This window comes from Callospermophilus lateralis, chromosome 15, assembly GCF_048772815.1.
Source record: "Callospermophilus lateralis isolate mCalLat2 chromosome 15, mCalLat2.hap1, whole genome shotgun sequence".
In the NCBI taxonomy this organism is placed as follows: domain Eukaryota; kingdom Metazoa; phylum Chordata; class Mammalia; order Rodentia; family Sciuridae; genus Callospermophilus; species Callospermophilus lateralis.
The window spans coordinates 38,792,480-38,804,671 of record NC_135319.1 but is presented as its reverse complement, the minus strand read 5'-3'; the positions used below and the strand labels follow the sequence as shown (position 1 = coordinate 38,804,671).

The following is a 12,192-nucleotide window of genomic DNA, read 5'->3' as shown; positions in this document are numbered from 1 at the left end:
AAATAGGAGACACAGAATAGCCAAAGCAATCCTTAGCAAAAAGAGTGAAGCAAGTGGCATCACAATACTAGACCTTAAACTTTACTACAGAGTTATAGTAATAAAACTGGCATAGTATTGGCACCAAAACAGACACATAAACCAATGGTACAGAAAGGAAGACCCAGACAAATATACATAAATACAGTAATCTCATACTAGAGAAAGGTGCCAAAAACATTCATTGGAGAAAAGATAACCTCTTCAACAAATGGTGCTGGGAAAACTAGAAATTCACATGTAGCAAAATGAAATTAAACCTCTATCTCTCACTCTGCATAAAACTCAACTCAAAGTGGATCAAAACTTAGGTACTATAAAAGAGACCTTGCACCTAATAGAAGAAAAAGTAGGCCCAAATGTACATCATATCATCTTAGAAACTAACTTTCTTAATAAGACTTAGAAGATTTACAAGAAGTAAAACAAGAATTAATAAATGGGATGGAAACAATATAAAAACCTTATTCACAGCAAAGAAAAAAATCAAGACCATGAAGAAAGAGCCTATAGAATTTGAGAAAATTTTTGCCACCTGCACCTCAGTTAGAGCATTAATCTCCAGAATATTTAAAGAAATTAAAAAACTTTACACCAAAAACAAATAGCCCAATCAATAAATGGGCTAAGGAACTGAACAGACATTTTAAGAAGAAGAAATACAGTCGACAAATATATGAAAACATGTTCAACATCTCTATTAATTAATGAAGTGTAAATTAAAACTACATTGAGATTTCACCTCACTCCAGTCTGAATGACAATTATCAAGAACACAAGCAACAATAAATGCCGACGAGAATGTGGGGATAAAGGTACACTCATACATTGCTGGTGATACTGAAATTGGTGCAGCCAATATGGAAAACAGCATGGATATCCCTCAGAAAACTTGGAATGGAACCACCGTTTGATTCAGTTATCCCATTCCTCAGCATATACCTAAAGGACTTAAAATCAGCATACTATAGTGACATGGCCACATCAATGTTTATAGCAGCACAATTCACAATAACTAAGCTGTGAAACCAACCTAAGTATTCTTCAATAAATGAGTGGATAAGGAAAATGTGGTACATATACACAATGTAATATCACTCAGCCTTAAAGAAGAATGAAATTATGGCATTTATTGGTAAAGGGATAGAACTAGAGGCAATGGTAAGTGAAGTAAGCCAATCCCTAAAAACCAAAGGCTCAATATTTTCTCTGATCTGTGAATACTAATTCACAGTAATGGGGTTGGGGGGCAGATAACTAGGGAAGATTAGAGGTATTTTGGATTAGAGGGAAGTGAAAGGAGAGGAGAGGGGTATGGGGGTAGGAAGGATAATAGAACAAATTGGACATTATTATCTTATATGCTATATGATTACATGACCAATATGCTTCCTATTTCCTGTACAACCAGAAGAATGAGAAGTTATACTCCATTTATGTATGATGTGTCAAAATGCATTCAATGGTAATGTGTGACTAATTGGAACAAATTTTAAGAAGATCACATTTGGTTTTTTTTTAATTTCTTACATGACAATAGTGGAATGCATTACATTTATAATTATCCATTAACATTTACTATTTTTAAAAAGTTATTTTATGCAAATTCTACATGGAAAAAATAAAGTCAAGAACAAGAATGGTCTACAAATCTAGGAAGCAAAGTTTTTTATCACTTATATATAAAAATATATGAGAGTAAAAACTATTTGATTTTTAAAATTTTGTTTTTATAAAATTGTATGTATATAATTTATACAACATAGCAATCAACAAAATAAAAAAGCAGCCTACAAGTTGGGAAAAATATTTGCAAACCAAATATTTGATAAGCAGTTAATATACAAATAGTTCCACAGGACAAAAAAAAGAGGGATTTGAATGAAAGTTGTATAGAAAATATCATTGTAGATTCATTGGAATGAAGAAAAGAAAACTAAATTCAAATCAATTACTTTTAAAAATTAGAAAAATGACAACAATTACTCAGCAATAAAAGTGAGTAAAATCATGGTATTTGCAGGTAAATGGATGGAGTTGGAGAAGATAATGCTAAGTGAAGTTAGTCAATCCCCCAAAACAAATGCTGCATGTTTTCTCTGATATAAGGAGTCTGACTCATAGTAGGGTAGGGAGGGGGAGCATGGAAGGAATAGATGAATTCTAGATAGGGCAGAGGGGTGGGAGGGGAAGGGAGGGGACTGGGAGTTAGCAAGGATGGTGGAATGTGATAGACACCATTATCCAAAGTACATGTATGAAGACATGAATTGATGTCAACATACTTTATATACAATCAGAGATATGAAAAATTGTGCTGTATATGTTTAATAAGAATTGTAATGCAGTTCACTGTCATTTATTTTTTAAAAATCAATTAAAATTTTTAAAAATAATCTGAAAAACGACAACAATTAAAGCCTAATTAAAATGATGGTGTGAATACTAGGGGTTATGCAGTCAAAGGCCTGGCAGACCAAGGAAGTACCTTATAAAGATTAGCTTCATGTCAAGGTAAAACAATGAGATGACTTGCTTTTCTTCATTGTAGGTAATTTCTTATCTGTAAATTGGGAAAAACACCTGATTGTTAGATGCTTGACAACTGAATGAGATGATAAATGTACATTAGTTAACCTAGCTTCTCACACAGGAAAACCTGTAGGAAAACTAGCCATTATCATTCCTCCTCTTTGCCCTTCTTCTCTCTTCTCTTTCTTGCTATCCTTTTCTATCAAGTATTTATAAACATTTACAGTATTTTATGTGTTATAAGTAATCTAGAGATAATTTAAAGTACACTGCGATGATGTGTATAGGTTATATTCAAATTCTTTCCATTTTATATGAGGGAATTGAACAACCAGGAAACTGTCCCCATTGAATACTGAAGTCTGACTGTCCTGGATAAATGCAGAAATGCATGAAGTATTTTCTGGTCTTTCATCCTACCTTTTTATTAGCAATTTAGGTCATTAGAAAGAAAATTTTTATAACATCTTATAATTATAGAAATAATATATATTCATTTCAAGATATACAAAATACATAAAAATTGCATATCTTGTTTATTATTATTTTCATGTTTCTTTTTAGCATGTTTTGAAACCACATTCTTTGCATATAATTTGATTTAAATGTTATGTAAAATTTTAAATATTGATTTTTCTACCTTCCAAAAACATGACCCCAAACCATTTGAAAATATTTCTTGAGACTACATAACCTCACATTATACAGAAATGCATATGAATTTAGTATTTCCATTATTTAGGACATTAGGTTATTTCTAAATTTTGCTATTGTTAAGTACTATGACAGTGAATATCTTTGCATATAAATCATGATCTACATTTCTATGTTCTTATGAAAATTTATTAAAAGTGGAATTAATTTAGGAAAGATTTTTAAAAATGTATAATCACTGCATAGGAAGAAGAGCACAAAGATTAAACCTTAACCCAAGATATTTACCATATTCTGATAAAGCTCAAACTGTTTTCCAAGAGTTTCTTAAGAAGGTAACACAGTGTGGGAAGCTGTTTGTTGTAAAGAAATTTAATATATTTTGAAAAAAAATATTTGCTGTTTCTTGGCTTTAGTTAGGTCACAGCTGTTTTTAAGGTAGAAATTATTTCCTTTGTCTATTAATAGCTAAGAATGCTTGATGCTGAAAGTAATAAAGCATAATTTATTTCATTGTAGTATTTATTTAATTCCACATAAATAACACAACACAGACAATGTGGAACTCTAGACCCCAAAGAGTAGTCTAATGGTAATCCTAGATGAAGAGAATGACTGCATTTTAAATATTTCTTTCCCATTTACCTAAAGATATAATCTGAAGGATTCTAATCTTGTCATATATTAAAGGAATTTTATTTTTATATCTTAGAATTTCTTTAACATTTATTTTGTTCAAGTAGTAATTAAGGTCAAAAAATGAGTAAACAGAAACACATCAGAATCTCCATGGGAGTAACCTGAGAAGTGGATGGCGTTCACTGAAAAAAAAGTTTCTTCCTTGTAAGGTATTTTTGATGACTATATTCACTCACTTTCATCTATGTTTTGCTATCTCTGTTTTATCTCTGATGCATATTTAGTGTCCAGATCCATCATGCAAACAGGACCTGCTGGCCTATCTGGAACAAATAAAATTCTACTCCCATCAACTGAAAATCTGCAGCCAAGTTAAAGCTGAGATCCAGAACCTGGGGGGAGAGCTCATCATGTCAGCTGTGAGTACTGAGGGGCACTCTCCTTCACAGGTGGAAAGTGCTTGAAACAGAGCACCTACACCACTGCTAACACCACCAAACCTGTTAGATAAACTCACATTAGAACAAACTGTCAGAGTTTGTATAAAAGTACATGTAACTAAACTAATAGGTAGATACAACTTATTTTTATTTACTTCAGAAATTAAAGAATAAATCAGATTTTATAAACCACTAGAATGAGAAATGCATGGTAAGTTAGAGCACAGTTTTCAGACTTCAGAGAGGGTACAGATGCAATTCTGATTAAATACTGCAATCTTTATAAAAATCAATGTGGGGGTGCAAATCAATACCATGATTACTTTATTGCTATTAATTGATATCCATTTTTCACATATTCATTTCTATCATATGGAAATTAAGGGCTTGAGATTTTTAGAAAACTTCTGAATTTACTTTTAGAAGTGGAGTATGATAAAACAGATTTAGAGTAGCTTGTGTAAATTCTTTGATGGCTTTGAGTTTGAACCTGCTTTTAAATTACTGTGGTAGAAATAAAATCTTAACTTTTCTCTTCATCTCTTAATAATAGTGAATCATTTCTCTAGAGCAGGTATGGTAATAAAATAATATTTGATATCTATATTAGATTCAGTTATCAGTGACTTTGGAAAGGACATGGAGGAAGATTATAAATATAAGTTAAAATAAAATGGTATGAACATTCTAAGAACTTACATTCCTGAGAACAAATTTTTAAAAATTACAGCAATGTACTTATAAATTTGTGACATTTAAGGTCTCTACATCCTGGCATTGAACTTTTTCTCAAGGAATTAATGTTCTTGAATAGAATATAACTGCAAAAACATAAGCAAAAGACCATCATCAAGGGTGGAAGGAAGAAAATTAATCCTTACTGTCTCTTGCCTGTATTTTATCTCAATTTTCACAATAGTATGCCAGACAGATATTTTATTTGCTTGTTTTTTTTCTTTAATATATGAAAAAATGAAATTCAGAAAGGTTAAAGAGACAATGCTAGTAATGGCAGATCTGGAGTTTATCTTCAAAGGCCTGTGCTTTCTCTGCTCAGGTTGTATCTATGGAGAACCTGAAGAGCACAAGTCAAAGTAGAAATTATATTGTGGGATTGCTTTCTATCTTATAAAGATTAATTTCCCTCATATGCAAATTTTACAAAAACAAATTTAGATATATAATCTGTGTAATACTGGCGCCCTTTGATTTTTCAAAGGAGAATGACATATTTCAAGTAGTCATAAGTCATGTAAACAGAAATATATGTGTATAGATACAAATATAATACATGTATAAAGACCTATATAAATGCATCCAAATATAAATACAATCCCTGTGGGTATGCATTTCAGGTGCTTCTTGAATTATGGGATTCTATTCTGATCAACCCATTGTAAATTAAAAATATCCTGAGTTAAAATGAATCTAATACATCTATCCTACTGGATATCATAGCTTAACCTTGTTTACCTTAAACATGCTCAGAATACTTATAATAGTCTGCAGTTGAGCAAAGTCATCTAACACAAAGCCTATTTTGTAATAATGTGTTGAATATATCCTGTAACTTATTGAACATACCTGTATCCAGAAAATGATGCTAACATAATACATCGTAAAGTATCAGTTATCCTTCACCCTCATGATCATGTGGCTGATTGGTAGCCTAGTTTCCAAGATGTAACCACACATTGTGATCCAAGAAAAGATCAGAACAAATTTTGATTATTTGTATCACTTTCCTATTATCTGAAAGTTAAAAAAATTATAAGTCAAATCATCATAAGTCATGAACCATATATATATATATATATATATATATATATATATATATAATATAAAATTTACATATATAATATATAATATAATATATTATATTTTATTTTTATATATGTATATATTATATTATATATAAATATACACAACATATTTTACAGATAAAATATTAGACACGAGCTATTTAAAATTTACAATTTATGATTTGAAAATTGATTCATTAGCTGGCACAGTGGTGTACACGCCTGTAATACCAGTGATTCAGGAGCCTGAGGCAGGAGGATGGCATCCTCAGCAACTTAGTGAGGCCCTAAGCAATTTAGTGAGACCCTGTCTCAAAATAAAAAATAAAAATTCTAAACATGTGGTTCAGTGTTATAGCCCCACTGGATTCAATCCCCTGTACCAAGTGTGTGTGAGGAAGAAACCCCATATCCATTGGTAGTCATTCCACTGCCCTGAACAACACACATTCCTATCCTGAAGCTTCTATGCAACCACTAATCTACATTCTGTCTCTATAGATATTTGGAGTGACTATTTCAACAACAGATAAAATAGACTTGAGAACAAAAAATATTAAACTGGGTATAGTGATACATGCCTGTAATCCCAGTGACTCAGGAGGCTGAGATAGGAGGACTGCAAATTCAAAACCAGCCTTAGTAAGGCCCTAAGCAACTTAGCAAGACCCTGTCTCAAAATAAAAAGCATTTAAAAAGAGCTAGAGATGTAGCTCAGTGTAAAGCACCCCCACATTAAATCCCTACTATCATAAAATTGGTGGGAGGGGAGTTTGAAAAAAGAAGTTGACTCAGTATATAAAAGGAGGAATAGCATTGCAAATGCAGATAAATAAATATAAATATATATGTAATACATATATGTATACAAACATATATTAAACTTCATTGTATCTACATTTTGAACTATAAGGCATCCAGTCTTAACTTCTCATTTTACATTATACTACTTTAAATATGTTAAAAATATATATTTATTTGGAGACAAATGTCTGTCTTGTTTTGATTTTTTTCATTTCACACACCATCCTTGATAAGGTTTAATATTATATGCACGAATGAATATGGCATAAAGAATCTCACTTTATGTATAATAATAATGCATATATATATATATATATATATATTAATTTTAAAACCCAGTAGTTTTAGGAAAATATAAATATTATTTTCTTAATATCTGCCACTCTCTTGTGTTTTCTAAACAAGCTTACAAAAAAATTTTGATAGAAGGCCAGATTTTATATAAATGTTAAAATATATTACTGTTAATTGTCCCAGTAAAATATATTCTTCTCTAGAAGTACAGATACAGTTTGTATTCCTATTTGGTATGATGATTCAAATTTATGAACTTTACATATTTTACAGATAGATGAGGCAGGAGCAATTTAGAATCTACAATTTACGATTTAAAAGCTGAGTCATTATATTAAAGGAAGCATAGCATTGCAAATGCAGAGCTATTTGTCATTATTTTGCCCACAATTTCCCATTAGAAAAAATAAATCTGCAAAAAGAGCATGCCTCTTTTCACACTCTTCACTGAATCTGTTCATAGGTAGATCCTAGAAACTTTAAACATACATTTCATTTATGTGTGTCCACATACCCTTACTTTATTTCCTCAGTGACCCTGAGTTCTTGTCTCTACCCCTTTTCATCTTTAAATTGTGAAGATCTAATTTATTTTTATATGAAATCTCTTGTAAAGTACTAAGCATAATTTTAAAGTGGAGAAACTCATTAAGAAGTTCGGAAATTTGGTATTCAAAACTGCAAACTATTTAAAGTTCACTAAATAAAGTTTGCATTTCAAGATCAGATTCATGAATCAATGCCTTTAGTAAATACATTTTATTTAAAAGAAGTAAATGTGAATGAGATAACATTCCTGAAAAGAATGGGCAGAATATATTCTGGGTCTGGAGTGTTAGGGTTTAGGATAAAGAACATGAATTCATAATGTAAAAGAATTTGAAAGCCATTTAATTTAAATTATTTTCCAGTCATTCTTACATCTATTGGAAGCACTTTCCCTGTACTTACATGTCTTACCTGTAAGGAAAGCAAAGTGTGTATAATTAGTTCCAATCTGTTACTATGGAGTGAGAACCCTCTGTGGGCCACGCATAGTAAAACATCTGAAGGATGCAAAATGAGTACATAGTGCCTTTGTCTACAATGTTTAAATATATACAAAATTAAGAAACACAAAATATTCCTAAGCATACAAAATTAATTCCAGAATAATGTAATAAACTATAAAATATCAGTATGTACAAATGCACATAGTTTAACTGGGAAGGGAATAATTGATTCCTGAATGGTATAGAGTATGCTAGAAAAAGCTCTATAAGTGGCTTGATTCTAAATTAGGCCTGGATGAATAAGGAGGAAAACAAATGTGTAGTTATGAGAAAAGAGAAGGAGAAGAATTCAAAGCAGAAGGGCCAAACAAGATAAAAAGAAATAAAAAAGATGTGTAGTGTTATGCAAGTGACAATCAGTGTGATGCGACTGAAGACACTTTTTCTTGTATTGTCAAGAGTATGATGAGGCCCAGTGACATAGCAGAAGCTGTAAAGGAAATGGGGGTGTTCAAAAAGGATCTTTTCTAACATTTACCTTCACACTAGAGACAATCGATTTTGTTTTTTTGTAATTTTGAGAAGGGTCATAAATAGATCTATGTATTTGGAAATTAACTATTTTTGAGAAGGTGGTGATAGATTGGAGAGATGAGGGGCTGGAGGGTAGAGGCCTATTTAGAAAAAACAAACAAACAAACAAAAAAGTCCAAGTGAGAACCTGGATTTAGGCAATCTTGGTGATCATAACAAGAAATGTATCCATACAAGAAAAAATTCTAAGGATAAAGTGTGAGGGCCAATGATCTACTGGGTATTTATGGAGAAGAAATATGAAAAATTAAGACTTAGTATACTAAGGTTTTGGGCTTTGATAGTTTACTTCATCAACAGGGACATCACTAACTAAAACCTACATATGGAAGGATGACCAGATTAGGAGACGTAAGGAAACACACTCGAATTTTGTTAGTTGAATTTAGGTAACTCAGCAACATCCAAAGAGAAAGATTCAGGAATTATATATATTTTTCTAGAACTTTGGAAAGAGGTGAAAGAGAAATAGATGGAACCATCCAGTAAGATTATACTGGATAAGATTAAAAAAAAACCTGAGATATCAAGAGTAATGTTTTATTTCTATAAAGTGATTTCATATAGCTTTCTCAGATATAGAGACTTCATTTGGCAGTTTAAACAAATAGTGAGTTGACTGTCTTCATAGAGATAAGTCTGAGCCCTGCCACGCCAGGATTGTTATGGCAGCTACAAAACCATCAGGGACATAGGCACCTTTGTGTTTCTGCCTTCTAGCTTTCATTATTATCAAGGTAAAAAATGTGGCTTCTCTAGTTCTAATAATGCCTTTTATATTCCAGACAGTAAGAACAAAGAGGAACAGAAGCAAACATTCCTTGCATCATTTTAAAGGGCCTTCTGGGAATTCCATTTCAAATGCATTCTCTAATATACTATTGTCTACAGCTTAGTCATAAGCTATATACCTAACTGCAAGGAGTGCTGCAAAACGTGGATATTTTTGTTTATTTGTTTTAATAAATAAAACACTGCTTGGACACAATGCTTTCCTCAATGTAATCAAAATTTTGTTTCTATGAAACAAAATGAATATTGAGTGGCAACTAACTCTATCAAGTAATGACCAGAATTGTAGTAGTACTCACTTATATTGTACTTATCTGCTTTTTAATGCATATTCCCCTAGAGACAATCAAGTTCTAGAATACTTTTTTGTGTGTGTGTGTGTGTGATTGAAGGTGCAGTAGTAGCCAATGACTACAAATGGTGTAGATAACTCAGTTTAGAAGTCATCTTAGTATCTTTTCCAATGTAATTGTCAGCAATACAGTAAAGGCAAAAATTATACCATAGTGAATTGAGCACTGAGTAAGCAGTGACAGAAAAAACATGGTAGCATAGAAAAACATAGAGTTTTAAGCTGAAGGGAGTGAGAGAAAGTTAGAGATGAACTTGTTGGTCCAGGCAGATAGAATTGCTAAAAGCCGTATCATTTGGGGGAGGTATAGCATTGTTATGGTTTGGATGTGAAATGTTCCCCAAAAGCTCATGTGTGAGACCATACAAGAAGGTTCAGAGAAGAATGACTGGGTTATGAGAGCTTTAACCCAATCTGTGAATTTATCACTTGCTGTGATTAATTGCATGGTAACTGAAGGCAGGTAATGGGTGGCTGAAGGAGGTGGGCCATTTGGGGCATGGCTTCAGGTTATATATTTGTATCTAGCAAGTAGAGATCTGTCTTTCTCTGCTTCCTAATCATGAAGTGAACTAGTTCCCTCTGTTGCACTCTTCTGCCATGTTATTCTGCGGCATCTCAAGCCCAGAGGAATGGAGCCGGCAGTCTATGGACTGAGATCTCTGAAACCGTGAGCTCTCAAATAAACTTTTCCTTCTCTACAGTTGTTCTAGTAGGGTCTTTAAGTCACAAGGGTTAAATAGCTGTTTAAAATAAGCATTTTTATTTACATACTTTTTAAGATGGCAGAGATTGAGATATTTTTAGGCAATGAGTCTGAAACACCAGAAAAGAATGAATCTATGAAAAATTGGGACTATAATTGATGGAATGAAGTGTTAAGCAAGTGTGAGGGGGTGGGGATGGAGGAGTTAGAAATATTACATTTGGTAAAAACAGCTTTTTTCCTGAGCTAGAATAAAGATGGATGAAGATTTAATCACATTTAAAGACAGATGAATGGGAAGTTTAAAAACTTATTGCTACTGGATCTCATACTTTGATAAAAAGGGAGGAGTAGTTTTTTGTTAAGACTTGAGTGTTCTTTCAAACTTTTATTTTCGCAACAAAACACAGACATCCATATCTTCAATAACTTTTCAACATTTGCTTAGAAGTAGAAATAACCTAAGTTAGCACCAATGGTTTGAGACAGTGAATAGAGACACTATATGCTGGACACTATTCTACCAGAGCCAAATTCCAGGACATAGCCCTTCATAAAATCTGTCTCAGCTTCAGTTTGTCCAAGGAAATAAAGGCATTGTGACCTTCTGAGTGCTGTCTTCTCTCAAAGAAAAAGTATGTAAAATTTTAAATGAAAATGACAGAGAAACACAAATTGACTAATTAAACATATTGCTATAGTTCAGTGTCCATAACCATCTTGATTGTGAATGTCCTAAATTTAAAATATACCTGATTTCCTGAAGGCATTCTCATAAATTCTTCATCAGTTGTTTATCTATTGTCCTTATACACCGTGCCCAATAGAAAAAAAAAAAAAAAAAACGTTATACTTTGTGAAAGGGAGCTTGCCTTAAAGAAATAAACATCATTATACTCTATCTTGTATATATGAAAAAGAAAATTCAGGAGGAAAAAAAGGAAATAATGGATGGCTCTAAACTCTTAAAATTACCCTTTCACCGAATGTCATGCAAATTTTTTATATTCCTTAAAGTTGATTAATAACATAATCACTAGGTTTTGTAGACTTACTTTAATGTGTTTAATTGTACTCTCATACCCTTAGGTAGGTATGCCAAGGCCACAATTTTAAAAATTAGATAAATAAATGAAACCAATTAGTAGGAGGAAAAGATCAGCACAATTGAAAACTTGCCAAGAAGCTGCAACTCAGCTTTAGCAGAAATCAAGGAGCAGTGTGCATCAATTAGAAATTATAGGGAATAGCAATAACATAGCTATTGACCAAAAGAGCCACTAGGGTCTACAGAACTCAGGCAATCAAGTACTTACAGAATAACTTAGTAGGTTAATGTGCTTACTACATTAAAGTATTAAGGGAATTCGTTAATGAGCTTTCTGAAAGTAGTATAATCATTTGTAGGCATCAAAAAATTGAGAAAACTAAACAAAATGTTTTGAAAATTAAGTAAAATATTTATAGATAAAAAGAAGGAGGGGGATAAATATGAAATAGAAGTTTGGGGGCAGGGATCAAAAGAAATGAAGGAAAAAGGACTGAGGAGGAG

The 12,192-nt window shown here is 32.1% G+C and overlaps 1 protein-coding gene across 1 annotated transcript in view; it reads left to right on the top strand.

Annotated features, from left to right (window-relative positions):
- Ctnna3 (catenin alpha 3) overlaps positions 1–12,192 on the top strand; it is a 1,643,966-nt gene that overhangs the window by 1,595,609 nt on the left and 36,165 nt on the right. Inside the window, exon 17 of the mRNA XM_076834267.1 lies at positions 4,149–4,283. Within this exon, the coding sequence (XP_076690382.1) occupies positions 4,149–4,283 (135 nt within the window). The remainder of the gene's footprint in view (positions 1–4,148; positions 4,284–12,192) is intronic.